The sequence below is a fragment of the Astyanax mexicanus genome, chromosome 24 (assembly GCF_023375975.1).
Source record: "Astyanax mexicanus isolate ESR-SI-001 chromosome 24, AstMex3_surface, whole genome shotgun sequence".
Taxonomy (NCBI): domain Eukaryota; kingdom Metazoa; phylum Chordata; class Actinopteri; order Characiformes; family Acestrorhamphidae; genus Astyanax; species Astyanax mexicanus.
In genome coordinates, this window is record NC_064431.1 from 4,198,121 (window position 1) to 4,218,290 (window position 20,170).

General features: G+C 37.7%; 1 protein-coding gene across 4 annotated transcripts in view; it reads right to left on the bottom strand.

The window, feature by feature from the left end:
* Positions 1-20,170, bottom strand: part of kcnab2a (potassium voltage-gated channel subfamily A regulatory beta subunit 2a) — a 134,186-nt gene that overhangs the window by 78,672 nt on the left and 35,344 nt on the right. For 2 of the 4 annotated variants that reach the window (XM_022682264.2, XM_022682265.2), the window contains exons 2-3: positions 14,374-14,538; positions 10,809-10,850 (exon numbers count right to left, since the gene is read on the bottom strand). In XM_022682264.2, the coding sequence (XP_022537985.1) occupies positions 10,809-10,850; positions 14,374-14,450 (119 nt within the window). In that variant the 5' untranslated portion in view covers positions 14,451-14,538. Of the gene's footprint in view, positions 1-2,537; positions 2,843-10,808; positions 10,851-14,373; positions 14,539-20,170 lie in introns of those variants that run through there. The other 2 variants (XM_049471644.1, XM_007251452.4) reach the window with 2 other exon arrangements.

Consider the following 20,170-nt stretch of genomic DNA (forward strand, 5'->3'; position numbering starts at 1 on the left):
CTCTCTCTCTTTCAATCTCTTCTTCTCGTCTCGCTCGCTCTCTCGGCCCTTGAAATAATGATGAGAGTTGTCGGAAACGCGAGTTCCTGCCTGACCCAGTTGCACCGATCGCTAACGCACAAGGTATGACCGAGGCGTGCTGGTCAATTAGAGTGAACGAATCCCTCACTTAGGTGCTCCTAGCCTCAGGTGAAGCAGCTAAAGTTTCTGAGAGTGTGAAATTTAAGACTACCATTTCAACCATTTACAAAAGGTTTCCAAACACACCAAAGTTTCCAAACCCAGCAGAATTCATCATGCTGGAGTCATTACACCAAGGCCTGTTTGTTTAAAAAGTGGGATTAACCCTAGAACGCTAATGTTGGGGGATTTTCACCTAGGTGTGAAACGATTAATCGAGTAATTAGAGTTACTTGATTTAAAAAAAAAAAAAAAAAAAAAAGATTGATTATTTTTTTGTGCCTCGAGGAATTGTTTAATTTATAATAATAATAATAATAATAATAATAATAAAAAAAACGCAGAGCACAGAATTTAGCGGGGACTTTTAATGTGAAAAAAAGGCGCTCTTAGCGTTACGTCACCTGCGCACAGGAAGCAGGAAGTAGAGGAGGCGGAGGTTTTTGGAGCGGAGAGCAGGTTAATTTAACGTATAACAAATCAATGAGATTAACATTAATGTACCTTACATTAATGCACAACATAAAGCCACTGTGTATGCCCTTATTATTGATTAATGCCCTATATTTTTGATACTTACAAAAAATATTAAGTTGAAATAATATAACTTCATTTATTAAATTATTACTTGTGGAATTTATGTCTATTTTGCATTTTATTTATTTCTATTGCGTTTACGATTTGGAAATGTATGTCGCGAATTTAAAAATTACACATTAATTGGTCGTTCATTAATAAGTGAAATTTCTTGTTTTCTCTTGTGTATTTTTAATTGCTTTTTAGGCAAGCAAATATGTTTTATCAGATTACTCGATTAATTGAAACGATTTTTCAGTAGAGTACCCGATTACTAAAATAATCAATAGCTGCAGCCCTATTTTCACCCATGCCATTTTTTCATGTGATTCATGTTGTGTTGTTGCTGTCGGAGTTGTTTGGGACTTTTGGGAGCTTCAGGACGCTCATTGATGTCATTAATGTTATGGTTGATTTTCTCCTCCCATCCATGTTTTTTTTAACTCTCCTGCTATCCTCCAATTTAGTGACACCCTTTATTCTCTGGGTCAATATGATCCCAGCAATTTAAACCTCCAAAAAATGTTTTATGTTTATTTGACAAATTATCAGTGGTTTTGGTATTATTATAAGTGTTCCAAAACTCGTCATACAGTGTAAACCCAACGTTGGTGATGGTTTTACTAATTTTAACATTAGTGTTCTAGAGTTAAAGTTTCTGTCTGCATGGCTTTTGAACAGATATTCAAGATAAAAGATACAAACGCTTGAACTAATTTCTCCAACACAGTGCGACAGATCATAAACATACGTCTTGTAACTCGAGTCTGGTGCCCAGAACTGACACTGGATCTGGTCTTCACGGCTGGTTGAGTAAGCGTTACAGTGAAACACTTCGGATGACGGCTGTCCCTGACACAAAACACCAGACTCTGTTGTCTGACCTACTATCCCGGGGTTTGATGTATGTCGCAATGACATGGTTGTTACCTCATCCAACATTATTCACGTGAACGCCGCTCCTCGTTATAGTAATCTTTGTGTACACCACCAATTAGGCACACTGGCACTGAGACCATATTGAGGTCAGTGCCAGCATTGCAGGTGCCAAGGAGCCAAAGGCACAGCTGTTGCGTACAGTATTCGTTCTTGCTTAAGGCAGTCAGTCACTCTTACTGTAGTGCAACAGAATACACAGTTAACTCTGCCAGACTTGACTTTGAGATGCACAGAGATGGACATCCATATTTATCAATAAAGAAACATCAAGAAACAGGTGCAAGGACAGGGAGAGGGCGGTCAAGTCAAAGATAATGATGAGACATTCTTCACACTAGCGGAGCATCTCTCTCTTGACTTTCGCCTCAGAGACTGATCTGCCCTTCTTTCATTGTTGGGCAAATATGCCAGCGACCTAGATGATGAAAATAAAACCCAGTGCTTCTAGCATGGCATGAGAGGCACAGGCTGGCTGGAAGAAAGTATCACACACGCAGCAGTGAGAGCACTGCAGAGAATCAAACAGAAGAAGAGATAAAACGGAACAAAGCTGCATCTGAACTGCAATCTGTTGCTGGAGTCAATTTGTACCAAAAAACGTCAAAGCTGAACAAAAAGGTTTATACCTGAATATACTGTAAAAACGAGTGCTCAAACCTATTAAGACTGATTTACAAAAAATGAAAGCATGCGGTCTGTAGCATAAACGCAACAGAGTCGGACTGGCGAGTGCCACCAAGCACTCAGGACCATCATCAAGACAATCATCTTTTGTAAGACACTCCAGACTTTATGGTTCCAACTTCCTGTTCTCCATCATCTATACGATCCCAGTTCCTTACCTGTACTTCATCCCCGTCTGGTAGGACACGCACTCCTCCAGGACCAGGCCGTTCATCTTGAGGAAGTCCTCCATGTTCTTGATCTGTGCGGCCACCCTCTGCTCCTTGAGCCTCTGGAGCTCAGCCTGGTCCGTCTGCCTTTGGGCCTGGCTGAGCCCCTGGTCCGAATGGTAGCGGCTGATGCCGCTCCGGATGCTCTCGCTGTAGGACATGGACAACATCTTGCCTGCGCTGCTGCTGCTGCTGCTCTTCCGTACACCACCGCCTGGAACGCCTGATTTGGGAATCTGCAGGTTTTCGGAAGGGAGGACGGATTGGCGCCGGCCATAAGGCCCCCCCGGGTGCCCCCCTGCATACCCTCCTGCAAACATGATGATGCTCCAAACCCTGTTCCCCAACCACCTACCACCACCACCCCCCCTTTTTACAAACACCTCCACCAACCCACCCACCCACAGGTGCTTTTCTAGCACCTTTCCCAAAACAGACACACCCACACCCCCTCACACCACACACAAACTAAATGTGAACAAGCTTTGGGAATCTGGGACCGGGGCGGGGAGCTGAGCGCTGGCCGGGTTCAGCCATCGCCTTAAATAGCACAGGCTTTCAGGAGGGGCCTAAAAAAAAAAAAAAAAAAAAAAAGGAGGGAGGGGAAAAAAAAACAGCCTAGTGTCCCCACTATCAGTGGAAGAACTGTGCTCATGCATTTTGTAATAGGACCTGATCCCGCCCTCCTCTGTAACGAGCACAACAGGCAGGTGCTTGCAGCCTCAGGTGAACAAACACCAAACACCGAAGGGCGGGCGACTCGCGGAGAGGACACATGCGAGGGATGCCCAAACGTCCAGACTGCAGCGGGAATCTGCATTCAGACATGCACTGGAGATCATCCACAGAAGGCTGATATCATTCATGTGCAGACATGAAGAAAAGAGAGAGCGAGAGATCTTAGGAAACAAATCAGCAGAACACAAGCCTGAGGCTAATTGGTTTAAAGCCTCTCAAAGCTTGCCATTATCTAATAGCAGGCTGATAAATAGCAGTGAATTCTTACAGCTGGTGCAATACTGCAAATGTAAGTTGCAGCTGAAAATAAATCTACTGAAATTTTTTGGTGTTTTTGAGTTTTTTGGTGAATGCACCCATCAAGCATAACATTAAGACTACATCTTTGTTTCTACAGTATTATCCATTTGATCAGCTCCACTGACAATAGACAATATAGAAGCACTTTTTTTTCTATAATTACAGACAGGATCACCACAGAGAAGGTATTCTTTGGGTGGTGGTTCAGTATGTGTTGTGCCAAACTAGCTAATCCACCATGTAGACGTAAAGTCAGTGACAGAAGCTCTGAACCTGTTGCTGCACAATTTGTGTTAGTCATTCTGTGGTCCTACATCAGTGGCCATTGAAGAACATGAGTATAATAAAAGTATGCAAAGAAACAAAAGGACTCCAAAGTGCTCCTTCGTGCTCAGTAGAGCTGAAAAGTAATAATTTTATGCTTAATCGTTGTACATACATAAGGGGAGTAACAATACATAAAGTTATAATTAGATTCACACCTCAAAATTAAAACATCAAAATTCTAGTTTGAATTTTTTACAACAGTAAAAAAACCCGGCAGAACCACGCATCGCTGAAATCACAATTCACTATTCATTGCTGGTTTAAATCATTGGAAATTATACCACAGTTAGTTCTGACCCTGAAATCTAATTGGCTGAGAGGCATTCTACGTGTGCCGTCATCAGCCGGTAATGCACTGTAACCAAAGCTCTCCATGTATTACTCCGCCACATTCAGGTAACCTAGCAACGATGCAGCGCTTACAAACCAAACAGCACAGCTACAAACAGAGCAGCTATGGAACTATTTTAACTTGGAGTGTTTATTATCAAACAGATCCTATTTTCTCATTCTCTTTAATTCAAAACCTTTCAATAGTTTCAATGGTCTAATCGCAATAATACACTTGAGGTTTGTGCTACAACATGTAATACTGGCACTAATGCAGGTCTAAAGCTCCTGTAATTCATGTGCACTTGCCACAGTCAGACACAAATAAGCTTGATTTAAACTAATAAAGTAAGAAAATGTGAGACTTTTAAGAAAAGAAAAACTACAAAATCACCATCACCACCACCACCACATCTATACTTGTAAATCCACTACAAAGCACAAAACTTTAATCCATTAACTTCTAATAACAATTCACAGCTTAACAAATCACAGCTTAATTGTTCACCCATAGCCAGCAAAAGCCATGTATTCTCCCAAAAAAGAAACTGTGCATCAAACAAATCTTCTGTACTGTGCTGGTCTGGTATAAATACCAGTGTTTCCTCTAAAACTTAAAGGAAAATAATTAGTTTAGCATAACTTAAAATGGCAATGGCTGAGCTAATTTAGTCTTAGTAAAGACCAGCTGCCTTCCTCTCTGCACATTTCAAAAGTCAACTGTGATGTACTGTGTCTTTTTTACGGTCTACATCCAGCTTTAATTTAAATGTAGCTCACACAGCTACATTAAAGCATTTTTTTAGTGCATGTTTTTTACATCCTGTACCCCATAGTTTCAAATTAAAAGGCTTTTGAGTTTTGTAAATCACAATAACATTTTATAGAATTTTAAAGCTGTTAAAAAATGTACCATTAACACTCTTAGGCGCCAATATATGTAGTAGTCTACAATAATCTAAGTTTACAAATACAATTCAGTTTATAAAAGAGCAAATTATCTATACAAAATAATTATAATTGCTACAAATAAAAATGATTAAAAAATATGAAATATTAAAGTATCTTAAGGCTGTGTTTTTCACAAGTTATAATTATTTGATTGTGATCAGTAAATTGTTATACTTGTTTAGGTCTATACATTATTATTATTAATTAATTATTTGGTTGTCTGTGTAAAAGTGTAAAAGGTTTCCTGCCCTCTTAATAAACTAATCAAATCCAAGTAATAGAAACGTAAAATGTAATGAAAGTTTCACAGTTTAGTCTGAAATTCACTAAGCACTGAAGAATCTGCTAGATAAAAAAATGAATTTTGCAAAAACTTTAATAAATAAATGTACAAAAAGATACAACAATCAACTGCAACGGCTAAGCAAATATTGCTAAAACTTCTTTCTTCAAAATCTAAGTTCTATTTCAGTTTTCTTAGGCTTATTTTTCTCCACTGAGCTGTGTGGATATGCAGGATATGTTTTCCTAATTTACCATTATTGATCCACTAAAGGTCTTCTGAGTGCTACAAGCACTTGAACACCACTCTTCTGTACTGAACATCTTATGCTACAATCCTGACAGCAATAACAGCACATAGAGAAACATTATAAAATAAAGATAATGTTTGTATTAAGTTCATTAATTCATTTTAAACCAAACTGAATATTATACAACTGTTGTATTTTACCAGGTTATTCTAAACCAAGATTAATACAGAGCAATAAACATATTAGCAATAGGCAAATTCTCTCCAACAAACTCTCAAAAATCAGCATTTCTTCATTCTCCATCCAAATAAACTCCAATCCAGTAGAAAAAGATGGAAAGCTGTCCAGAATCATGCAGTTACACCAGTATAAAAACCAAAACCATGCAAGGACTCAAACGCAGGAGGCCACACACTCATGCACGGTAGACACTAACATCCTCAGCGCTCAAATCGGAATGGAACTCACCCGAGGTCTTGGGGGTCGGCTCATGGTTTTTTAGTGCCACTCTGGCCTTATAAAGTCAGACTGTGACCAGCAATGCAGTGATCCACCCAAACTGGGAGTGTCTTACTAGCAAGCATCTAAACCAATTAGTGAAAGAAAAAAAAGCACCCCCCCCCCCCACCATCTCACCATCTCTCTCGCTCAATCACCCCTCCCTGCTAGATTCCATGAGGGAAATCCATTTATGTAATTTGATGGAGGGGTGGAAGAACTTGTTTTTGCAAACCACAGCAAATAATATCAGGCTTAAATTATTCAGAGGCTTTTGTGCTAAAAGCTTTTGATTGTTGTTCCACAGCAGAGAATACTTAGAGGGATCTCAATACATAATGAGGCCTGTAGAAGCGTATAGATCTTTATGAACACTTGCACACCCATATTCACTCCATCTTTTTTATGCTTACATAGACGTTAAATAAAACAGATTTTTTTCCCTATTCATGCAGTTTAAAATGACAGGATTCGCTTTGTTTTCTTGGTTCCTTGTGAAACTGACAGATGAAGAATGAGCATCAAAGAAGACTTTAAGCTTAAAAAGGTAAATTGATCTTTAATAGTTGATTTTACTGCATTCTCAAGTAAAGTTTCTTCTAGGGCTAAACCCTTGGTAATTCTTTTTCTTGCCAAAATTACATCAGCCAGAAACTATGAAGAAATGTATTCACTGACAACTGCAACAGGTAACTGTCTTTCCTAGAGCACCAAGCATCAAATGATAGCAGGTAAAAAATAATGACTTTTAACCCTGCGTTCACACTAGCAGGTGATGGAGGGACAACCAACCAGTCATTTCCTATTGGACTATGCAATATGTACCTATCTACTGAATTATGACTAGAGATGTCCTGATCACATAGGGATGTCCGAATCATTTAATTATGAGTATCTGACTATACTTGGTCTAGGTATTGGCAGATACCAGAGTCTACAGTCAACTCTGAGTAACAATGTACTGTTACATTTTTGATAAATCAAAAGTTCACATCCTTTACAAAATACTTGATCGGCCCAGATTTCTGACCACCTGCTTACATTCTAAGCAGACTGGCCCAATTGTAGCCACAGGGTTCCAAAGTGCCTAACTTTGGCTGATCCAATCTTATGTTGCACGCAAAAAACGTTTTCAAAAGCACTAACCGGATATCACTCTCAAAAGTGCATCATTCAGCTCATACAGGAAGCCCAAACAGCAGAGCTAACAAAGACCACTAACCACACAAACGAAGCAGACAACATTTGACCACAATCAAAAGTACAGCAGCAACATTCGCCAAGCTGAAGGAATCACATCCTAAGTGATGGAGTTTCACTTTGAGATAAGCAGCTCTTTTCAGTTATGGTTCCACTCTGCACAGCAATTTACAAACTCACACAGGGAGTGTTCAGAATGCCACAGTCTGTTAAATGCGACTGATGTCAAAAAGTAAAGTGCATTTCATTTTAAGCGACGATACAGAACATTACAGAAGCCCCAACTGATGATGCTTTACCAAGTATGCCTGAAACGCTTATTATGATATCTGTTAAATTAAAATGTTAAATTAACCCCGGCGAGGACTGCTGGAGCAGCATTAGCATTACCCGTTAGCCATTCGAGAGTCTATCTATCTTATTGTAAATAAACGGAAGTGCTTTACTTACCCAAATAAAGAGTTTAAGAGAGAAATTGGTGTAGAAGAACATCCAGCGCTTGTTTGACTCTAAGAGAGTCATATTTTTATTACAGTTTTGTTTACTTAGCTTAGATTTACTAAACGTAGCTACTTAGCTGCGCCTTATAATCTGGTGCGCCTTATGAATGAAAATAGACCAGAAAAATAAACCTTCAATGATAGTGCACCTTATAGTGCGAAAAAAACAGTACACCGCATCATCTGATTAATTTGATTTAATTTATAATAATTTATTAATTTATAATAAAATATAACACGTAAATGCTTTAATAAATTAATTAATTAATAAATACCACGCAAATCATGAGCCCAGACATAAGTCAATACAACCTGGACCTTTTAAATGGTGTCAATCTGTGCTGAAAGAGCTTGTGTTTAAAAATTCAATTTTAAAATCAATTGCTGCATGACTGAATACATGAGACATGTGAGTAGAGGGCTAAGAGCCCATTTCCACAAGAGGAAACACATGAACTTCCTATGGTAGTAAAGGTATGCTGGAGTAATTTATAAGTACATTCCAAAAACAGCTCACAGTTCACAGTTTTTCACTGTTCTGGACAGACATAAGCTAAGAGACAACAAGAAGTTCCATTCTCTCACTGCAATGTAACATTAAATGTAACCATTTAATCATTTTACAATAATAATTTATTTATTTGACAGGTAAAATCAATCCAGCTCGAATAGGCCTGGACAAAGAAACTTCAGCAGGTAGCCTTGTTCAATCCAGCACAATCCCTCCACTGCAAAATCACTTTGAATTAAAGCCACAAGCTGCTGCAGGGCTAAAGGAATATTAGAAACGAGATAATCCCCCTTTCCCGCCACACTGCCTCAGTGTGAGACACATCAACAAGATGATCGATTCCCGCCCAGCGACGCTGGAGGAAGTCAGCAGCACGCTTTGAGCTTAAAAGGCCAGAAATCTGTGAGGCAGTGAAATCAAAATTCAATAGAGAGCTCATTACCCCCGGATCTCCAGAGTCAGGAGTTTTAGAGCCCCATCAGCACAAAGCCCTTTTATCTCAGCCATCTCATATCTTTTATCTTTTTATCTCATAAAAATACGGTCCTTCACTGAAACGGAAAGTACAGAACATGAGTGATTCAGATAACAGTGAACCAGTGAGAGAAAAAGAGAGACTCATTCTACAAAATTAAAAATATGATTGAATAAGCTGCACGAGTTACAATTGAATATTTTCATATGATAACCTATTCAAAAAGAGACACAGTTTTTTTGATGTCCTGATGGTAAGCAACTATTGTAAAATCTGACAAAAAGCTAATACAATCTAGTAAATAAGCGAGTAGAAAGATGTGTGCTAGTATCAAAAATAGAACCAAAAATAAATAAATAAATAGCTTGTCAACTGACAATTGCTGCCTCTCTTTATCATTACCACCAACTGCACTGTCCACTGTGGGTGGTAATGCCTTCCATCATGTATTCCTTACATGCCATACTGTGGTTGGTATGGCACAGTGGATAACACCACCTGCTAGTGAGCTACCACATTATATGGAAGATTGGGGTTCAATTCCAACGTTGGGTAATTATGCTGTGCTAGGCAAGTGCTTGGGCAAGACTCCTAACACCACACTGGCCCACTTCTGTAATAGGAATAACCTTGTAAGTCGTTTTGGATAAAAGAATCAGCTAAATGCCATTAAAGCTAATGTTCGTAAGTTTAGGGGTTTAGGGCCCTCTCTGGCGAGAATGGGTAACTGCACCAAGCATATGAAAGAATGAATTTAAACTGGGCGGGTGTGATGTGGTCTCCTTTCAGAGGGAATGAATCCGATTCTAGGTTATGTTCAGTCAGAGAGAGAGAGAGAGAGAGAGAGAGAGAGAGAGAGAGAGAGAGAGAGAGAGAGAGAGAGAGAGAGAGAGAGAGAGAGAGACAGAGAGACAGAGAGACAGAGAGACAGAGAGAGACAGAGAGAGAGAGAGAGAGAGAGAGAGAGACTTCACTCCTTTGTTTCTTTGGTTTTACTATGAGTGAATGAGCTACTGAGCTCTGAGTTTCCTCTTCTGAAGTCTCCATTGCTCCACCAGCCGCTCGCGTTCAGTAAAACTGAGTCGGATCTTCTTTAAGAGGTTGTACCCGTGACGTAAGTATGTAAAGACGCGTGACCTGAACAGAAGAAGAACTCCAGCAAAAAAAGAGCTCGACACCCCAGTTTTTAGAATGAATATATTAGGCTTAGCAGGGACGGACGTTTCAGCACACTGGTACCATTAAACACTATATTTTAACCATATTCTTCTCCACTCAAATTCTTTTAAAATGAATCTTGTGTGTTTTAAGTCCTGTACAGAGGTACGCAGATAAATGTTAACTGCGTCAACATGTTATGTTAGATTTATCTTACTATGGTTACAATGTATTTACAGATGCAGTACTTCAAATGCGTTAGCCAATGGAAACTGTGATCCCATAAAATGCTGTTTTTCCACCGTACGGTGTTGTAAAACAAGATCGGATTCTTGAATTCTTGCAGAAACACCACAGCCTGCTCTACACTTACCTCTGAAACCACTGATGGAACCTGATTAAGGGCTAACCGATACGCGTTTTACATGTAATCTGATGAGAAACACTCACTTACAGTAGGTAATCGCATCCGACACCAAACAGTGTTACTTACGTGTACCACTAATTTTATCCTCAATGGCTGTTATAAACACTATTAAACACTGATGAGATACAAGCTTTCACACATACGCACAAACACACACACACACACACTCACCAATAAATGCATGATTGACTTCACTGTGCCCTCTAAGTGAGGAAAAGACAGAGACCAGTATCAAATAGCAGCAGCTAATTAAACAGCAAACAAAGAGGTACCTGTAGAATTGCAGCTGTCGTTTGGGGCTCCCATATCGTGCACTGAGGCCAGCAGGGGAAAAAAGGAGAAGAGAAAGAGAGGAGGGCAAAGTTTAATAAAGCTGAAGGAGAGAAAGACAGAAAAGGAGGAAGGAAAGATCAACACTGCCAGATTCACGTGTTGGAATCATATTATATATTTGACAGAAAAACAGCAGGTTTATGTTCACAAACTTGAGGTTTTCCATATGTAAGCTATGAGCTGTACAGGCCAGAGAGGGGGTAGTAATGTTAGCTGAGAAAACGTTGCCTTAGTATTTATTGTTTACCAAAAAAACGAATCATGAATTTGACTTGAGTAGCAATGCTGATGTAAATCCATGATTATAAAAGCACTACTGCGGTGCTTTGTTGGTTTGTCTGCTGCAATGTTAAAAAGTGTTCAATATATGCCTTTTTAATATGTAGTTTTGGAACTGCTTTTTTCTTTGAAAAGCAAGAGAAAAAAAATACACTTTTTTTTCACTGATTTAATAATGAAAAAGTGGCAAAATGAATAAAAAACCTGCAAAAAAACTTCGTTTTTTAAATAACATAACAAAGGAGGTAAAGATAGCTTAAGGAGGATGCTTGAGTACATTATGCCATTATACATTTATAACAGTGGCCTCATGAAGCATTTTTCCATGTAAACTGATTTACAGCCATCAATCGATTAAGGTATAAAATAAGATTAAATAAATAAAGACTGCATAAGCAATAAAACTGTCCATTAGGTTGGTAGAACTGCAAAGCACATACTGCAATGCATATAAAAAGTTTTAAATCATTTTTGATTTAAAAGATTTCCAGTTAAACTGCAATAAACATTATTTTTTCTGTTTTTTATTCATTAAAAAAAAAAAAACGTTTATCAAAAACATGTACACAATAAATAAAATGTGTTACTCACACTTTTTACATTACACTTTTAGAAAAAATTGGAAAGATTTTCCACAACTCCAGAAGTTCTAACTTCACTCACACTAAAAACATTCAGTGATGTTAAAATCTTGACTCTAGGATATATATATATTTTTTTTTTTTCATTCTTGTATAAACATCAGCAGCTTCTTTGTTTCATTTTATCAGGAATTCCAACAAGCCAAAAAAGCCTGTTTTTCACAAAAAAATACAAGATACTTTAAACCAACAGCGCCACCTGCTGTTCACAGCAGAAACAGCAGCTCAATGAAGGAAAATTTTCTGTTGTTTTAGAATGCTGTAAGACTATCAGGAACTAAACTGTTTTAAAAACTCAAATGACAAACTAAAAAGAGCTGAAGAAGATCAATTATGTGACAATAAAATCACCAAAGAACAATACAGTCATTAGTCTGTTTTGCATCCAAATCCTTAACAATTTATAATTACTTTTCTGGGGAAAAACAGGATTATTACACTTTCCAGTACCTAAAATCTGATGGTTTGGCTACAGGTTCAAAAGGATCATCGGTAAACCAGTGAAATGGTTATGGGCACCTACAACTCCCTTAATGGGAAAACCCACCACTGACAACTAGGGGTGAGTGATATTGCCCTTTAGTAATATCACAATATTTCACGGCATTTTCAATATAACTATATTCTTGAGAGAGAAAAAAAAAAAAAAACGTATAAAAATAAATGTTATACTAAATTTAGTATAACAGTTTAAAACATTTGAAACAACAACAAAAAAACATATCTATTTGTCTAATTTGTAAATAAAATCATATATCAAAATTATAAAGTGCAAAATATTTAGTGCATGTATAAAAGTTAAACAATAGGACTGGGATACATTGCAAAACATGCATATACTACTACTACTATTACTAATAATAATCTTATTTAATATATCAATTAAATGTTCTTCAAATATATGTGTGATTCTTGTTTATGATAGATTTTTAGTTCTTACATAACTTCAGTTTCTTTTATTTTAAACAGATTATTACACAAGCTATTGTTTCATTTACATAAAATTATTTTTTTTTACGAATAGTAAGCAGCCCACATCAACCTTGCATGCAGCTTTTAAACTAAACATGGTGCAAACATAACCAATCTGTATTTCAATTAGGGAAAAGAGTAAAATATTAAAATTACTGCCAAATAAAAGGGGTTTTTAAAGGTTTCTAACAAAAGCAAATATATCTACTGAGATTTCCTTCCCTGGCAGCTTCTTTATGTATTTTCTATAAATAATCAAATTAGTTAACCTCCCAGCCCTACTACAAACATGAATAAATAAACAAATAAATAAATGCATAAATAAATACATAAGTGTAAAGCTTCAGAGCACTTTTTTATATTTAAAAAAATGATGAAAATACTAATGTGTACAACACGATATGGAACAAAAGGACTATCGTCGCTTTCTTATACTGATGGAAAGACAGTGGCGGCTGCTTCTTGTGACACTGGAGAGAAGGACGATTGAATCTACTAGACAATAGATACAATCAACCTTCACAACAAAGACACAAGAAGCAGCCGTAAGCAAGCGTAAGGACATACCCTCCTGACAGTCCCACCAACGTCTGAGAGTGTGTGTGTGTGTGTGCTTGACAAACCCCTGAGCACCATGTCACACATCTCGGATAACACCGTCTCATGACCTATAAGGCAGAAGAGACTAGAGCTGGAGGGAAGCTTTGACCTCCACATATCCTCTGAATTAGTGCACCTCTGTGCTGCAGCATGGCCATGAACCAGCATCTGACAGGGCACTGTATATCGTTTTACAGGTTAAACATATGTTTATACACACAGACAAAGCTCTTTCATACTAAGCAAAATTTACAGAAAACTGTTTTTTTGGGATATATTATATAGAGTAGCTTAGTCTTAAAAGGCACAAAAGCTTAAAGCTTAATTATTCTGGTGAATCAAGCAGATTTCCAAATGCTAAAAATTAATTAAAGCTGTTTTATCATTACATAAAGCAATACAAACAAAATTAAGTGAACGGCAAGGGGGATAAAATATTACAACAATGTATTCGTATAGGTTTAGAATATATAGCTCTAAAAAAAATTATAAGAGACCACTTCAGTTTCTGAATCAGTTTCTCTGATTTTGCTATTTATAGGTTTATGTTTGAGTAAAATGAACATTGTTGTTTTATTTTATAAACTACAGACAACATTTCTCCCAAATTCCAAATGAAAATATTGTCATATAGAGCATTTTTTGCAGAAAGTGAGGAAATAAAGGAAATGGCTAAAATAACAAAAAATGCAGAGATTTTAGAACTCAAATAATGCAAAGAAGTTTTAAGAATTCAGAAATCAATATTTGGTGGAATAACCCTGGTTTTGAAATCACATTTTTTATGCATCTTGGCATCATGTTCTCCTCCACCAGTCTTACACACTTCAAGCAGTTCAGCTTGGTTGGTTTGATGGCTTGTGATCTTCCATCTTCCTCTTGATTATATTCCAGAGAATTTTAAATTGGTAAAATCAAAGAAACTCATTTTTAAGTTGCCTCTTTATTTTTTCCAGAGCTGTATATATGTATATTAGTATTCATACACACAATACACCCACAGATCTCGTACCTGTAGATCATGCCTGGTGAGCCAGTCTGTCGGAGGGAAAGGCGAGCGGGAGAGTCGGTGGTAGATTCAGGATACATGGAGGCGGGAGACTGGGGAGCGTAGCCAGGCTGCCGGGGGGTCTCTCTCTCCAAACCACCAAGGTCTGTCTCTCACCTCACTGGGCCTCTAAAAAACAAAAGACAAAAATAGAAATGTGAGTGTGTGCCTTTGGTTGAGCTCAAACCCTGCCAGCAAAAACAAAATATATTTTTTTTTACTGATGATCACTGATACCCAATAATTAACATTCATTAAAGGAATTTTTTTAATGGACTTTTGTTTAATAGCCCATCTTACAATGCTATCAGTAGGGGTATGGTGTTACCCATACTATTAAATCACTATTTTTACACCATTAATATGCTTAAAGTAGATCTACACTTCATTAGTAGAATTGTGACAGCCCTGGCATTTAAAACGAGGCACTGAGAACTTTAAAAATACACAGGTAGTTTAATAAAAACACTGTTCATACACATAGTACTGTTTTAAGCCATGATAAGGACTAGTTAGGTGACAGGTTAGGAGCAAAAATACAACAAAAACATAAGAAAACAAAAACCGAATAGTAATATTAATTGGATAACAATACAGTAGCAACTAATGTATTGTAATAACTAATAATAATGATACGACTTTCAGAATGGTAAAATCAATTATCAATATTGAACTAAATTTATATTAAAACATTCACACCTTTATAAGAGCTACAAAACAAACAAGAACAAATTAAAGATGCCCCCAATCACGTGATTGGAAATTGGGGCCAATCACGTTAAATTCACGCGCTAGTTTCATCCACGCTTCATTTTCCTCCAAACAAAGTGTCACTGTGCTGAAGACTCTCAGGCACACACACACACACACACACACACAAACCAAACATAATGCAATACATGCAGCAAGTTGTGTGACTTAAAAAAAAAGATACACATTTAAATGGAAATCATTTGTATGGCTATATAGATAATTTTTTTATTTTCTGTTAAAAATTGCATGTTTAGGCTTTTAATAGAGTTTCAATAATAAAGTAAACATTAATTTTTTAAAAAAATCCCTATTTTTGTTTTACTGCCTGGTCAAAGTACCAAATAAAGACAAAATCAGGATAACTGACTCAGGCAAAAAAAAAAAAAAAATAATAATAATAATAATTGTACTAGGGATATTCCAATATAAGTACAAAAAAGAAAAGTGCAAAAATGCTCATCATTTCAATTATAATTTAGTTTTACCAGAAATCATGAGACTGGAAGCCTTTTGTCTCTTAATACTAAGATTTAAAGCAATTGGCATCAATACACAGTTAATTTCCCTGTAGTAACACTCAAACACCACTAGATAGTGCTGTTTCTTTACAATGAGCAATTTCCCATACAGAAATATGGGCAAAATATGTCTTTCATCTGTACCACAACACATCTGTGCAGCTGTGCTGTACAACTACAATAAAAGCTGAATACACACATCCTGGAAGCAGTGCCGTAAATCAAGCATCAAACCTTGCATGAGTTGTCAGTGTGCACTGAAGAGAGTCTCTAACACACACACACACACACACACACACACACACACACACACACACACACACACACACACACACAAACACACACACACACACACACACACAAACACACAAACACACAAACACACAAACACACAAACACACACACACACACACACACACACACACACACACACACACACACACACACACAAACACACACACAAACACACACACAAACACACACACACACAAACAAACACACACACAAACACACACACACACACACACACACACACACACACACACACACACACACACACACACACACACACACACACACACACACACACACACACACACACACACACACACACACACACACACACACACACACAAACAGACACACAGCATCAGTCTGCTGGTACCCTATACCACGCTGTCCTGCCCTTGCTGAGCTCCTTCTACAACACGCCATGTTCCTCATGCATTATGCATTAGCGCTTGCCCAAAGCAGGGCACTGCCAGAGAGAAGGAGAGAGAACAGAGAGAGAGAATGTGTGTGTGTGTGTGTGTGTGTGTGTGTGTGTGTGAGAGAGAGAGGAAGAGAGGGAGAGAGGGAGAGAGAGAGACACACAGAGGTTACAGAGGGTCTGCAGGAGAGATGAGAAGATATCGATAAGAAGAAACGAAGCAAGGACTGCGCAAACCAGATAAAGACAAAAAAATCCCGCCCAATGAGAGACAACAAAACCAAGCAAATAAAACTCATGACTCCAACATCTATAGCCACAATCATATTTACACAGATGCCATAATGTGCCACCTGTCAGAGTTTTGATGGACCCGTTATAGAAAGCAACATTTTCCTTGATGTACAGGCAAGGTGTGGCTCTCCGAGGATTTCACTCTGAACAGTTTGCTCCACATTTCAGCCTAGATTGCTTCTTAAAAGTGGCACAAGATACAGAGCAGTCCATCAGAACAGAGGTTGTTTACATCAACCACCTTTAAAGACAGTAACAGAAACATCCTTCGCCACTATAAGATATTTACACAGAGGCAAAGAAATGGTTAGGATGGTGCTGGACGACTTAGTCAAACATTTATATCACAACATATTTCTTAATTGTGGTCGACACTAGGGGTGTAACGATGCACTCTTCAGGATTCATGATTTTGGACTCACAATTAAGATTTTTCCCTGATGTTTGCAACACATACTGAATATAACGTTTTTTTTTTCTCCCTTACTGAATAAATAATGCCAAATGCACCTTAAATAAATGCACCATGTATAGGTGTGTGTATTAGTATTATTTATTATTAAGTATAATAAGTAGTAAAAGAAAACCTCTGTAATATAATCAAGAGGAAGATGGATGATCAAAAGCCATCAAACCTTTTAAAAAGGTCCATCATTGTTTTTTGCTGTGTTCTATATTGGAACTATTGGCTGCACTGCCCCCACACAGTTCAGTGTTTTTTGCTTAATTCCATTCATATATAAATGCTGTTAGAGAAGGTTCACAAATTAAACACAGAGTAAAGATAGATGGCTTCATCTGTATCCATATTTAACTGTAAAAAAGTGTGACTGAGCCTTAATACAGCTCTTGGTGGAGAAAAGAGGACTAAAGATACTCTCGTCTTTTACTGATGTACTTCACTTGTGGTGAAGTTGCTTACATTTGTTGAAAATTCGATTGATAGGCTGACAGACATCTGATAAAAAGCCAAGATGTTCTCCAAGGGTGTGAGGTACAGAACTGCAGGTGTAAATTTGGAAAATCTTTTTTTGCTCCCAAAATGTCTCACAGTGGCTGCTTATGCATATCAGAGGAAATTTTTTTCAGTATAACACTTGCCGTGCTACTTTAAGATCCACACATTTTTATGGATTTTTATCAGTTATAGGGCCTTATTTTAACAACATAAAGACGAGTCGTCAAACAAGCACAGTGTGAATGTATCTTTGCTATTGTAATAACGTGAAATAAAGCAATCAATGAGTCACTTGCCATTCCCTTTAAGAGCTAGGTGCATTTGGGCTTCAGCAGATTGGTAATTTAGCAGCGCAGTGCTTCTGCACTTCTTAGCAGAGGAAGCTGAGCCCCTTGTTCATGCTGTGTGCCAGTAGGGCTTATAAAGGGCTAGAACGGCATCAACAGATATGTAAATGTGTAAAATCAGATATCGGCATCGGCCCAGAATTCCCACATCTTTACTAAACCTAACACTAATAACTGTAGAGGTAATCTATATGACACACCTAGAACACTATTTACTATTATTTTATTTTACATGAGGTATTAAGTTCAAGTCTGCTAATTGCTGTATTCCATCTCTGAGAGTAAATCGAAGACCCCTCCATTAGATACTGAACAAAAACTTGCCAAGTAAGTCTCAAAACAAACATTTAATTTTGTTGTTAGAACTTTGCTATGACCCAAACTATATAATATTTTGTAATTAATATTTGTAATTCTTATATATACTAATTAAACAATTCTGATTTCATTTTTGTCCTTTGACTATTTACGGAATAGTGCATTTTATTTTGTTTATAACTGACATAAAAAAATGGGTTTATGCCGGGATGGCCAAGATAGCAATGAATGTCTGTTGGTAGACATTTGCCTACATTCTAATCAATCAGTCTAATCAGGTGTACTTGTGTTTTCCACTGCAAAGATAGCAATACCCCAGAAATTAACCTGAACACACCTTACTTCCAGACCACCACACCTTTTGGTTTGAATATATTCATATTCAGTCTCTTTGCTATTTAAATGACGCAGAGGTCAGGTGTTAGAATAGACTGATTGCATAATTATAATCGCCATGCGCCCTTGCATTGGGTGCAAGATAGGGCCTATAAAAGTAGTAAAGAGAACACAAAGAACAGTTAAAGTGTTTAAAATAGTCTTTTTTTTTACATATTGACTAACAATCATTAAGGATGGTTTAAAAGCATTAATGTACTCTGATAGGCTCAAGGGGGGAAAGCCTCCGCAGTAGCTAAAAAAAAAAAATAAATCCTCAGAAGTACGAGTTGATCAGAGAGATATTAAGTGTCGATGTCAACCAGTAAGTTTATGGCCTCGCCCACCTCGGCTCAGGACTGCCCACAGGCGGAGCTTACAGCTTTTATTTACAGAGCTAGCTAGCCTTAGCCATCTTGTGTAAGTAACTATAGGTTTAAATAGTATCTCTGGTTGATTCCACGTTTTACCGAGACTTTAAATACACACCATGAGAGCACGATTGGTAAGCTAGCACAACTTCAGACAAGCACCAAATCACCAAGTCTGAGGTAAGAGTTTAGTAACGTTAGTTTAGCTAAAGGAAAGGATTAAGGGTTAACTTTATCTAGCACTCAGTGCTATATCTTTATAACTAAGGCTGTATCTCTGAAAACATTTTGTCCTTTGAGTTTTAGAGCTGTAAAATTGACTGTGGGGGAAGGCAGGTAGCAATATAGAAAAACGTTTTTTCACAAAAAACGGCTCACATGCCATTCATTTATACTAGAGACCACGACTACACTGTTTAAAATGAATGGAAAAATGATGAAATGAGACCTTTAAACATAAAAAATAGTGGCAAGATGTTAATTTCATTTAGCACCACATAAAAAAACAGCGCCTTTAGAACGGCTAGATATTAATTAAATAAAATATATTAAAAGGATTATCAATAATGTTTGTCAGCTTTGTACAGACAACTCCACAGCACACTGATGCTGTTGGAATACCACACGCTGCTAGCAAATGTAGTCAAATCCGAAGCCCGTGTAATTTAGCTAACTCCATAACACTGAGATAATGACCAACACAATCAAGGCTCTCTCTTGTACTTATTTTCTCTCAATTCCCTTAGGCTCTTATTAAGCACAATAAACAGAGGATTGCTGGCATTTTCAGGCTTTGGCTCAGTTGCTGCAGAGTTCAAGCCCTGAGCAAAAGTCTATGAAGTATAAAACCAAGTCCGTAGCAGCTCATTATGGGTAAAGTGATACAATGACATCATGGCTGCTGTGTAGAGAGGCTGCAGCATTGCGCAAAGAGAGGAAGTCTTGGGCTCTGCAAAAGCTACGAGAACCTGAGCTCAGAATCACTGCTCTAATGGACAGACACTCAGCAGAAGAGAAACACAGATCTCTTAATAGAGACTCTTTCTGCTTGTGCAGCTGCTGCTGCTCGTGGAGAAAAGAGACGGGTGCACTCAGATGCAGTACTGTAGATCTCAGTT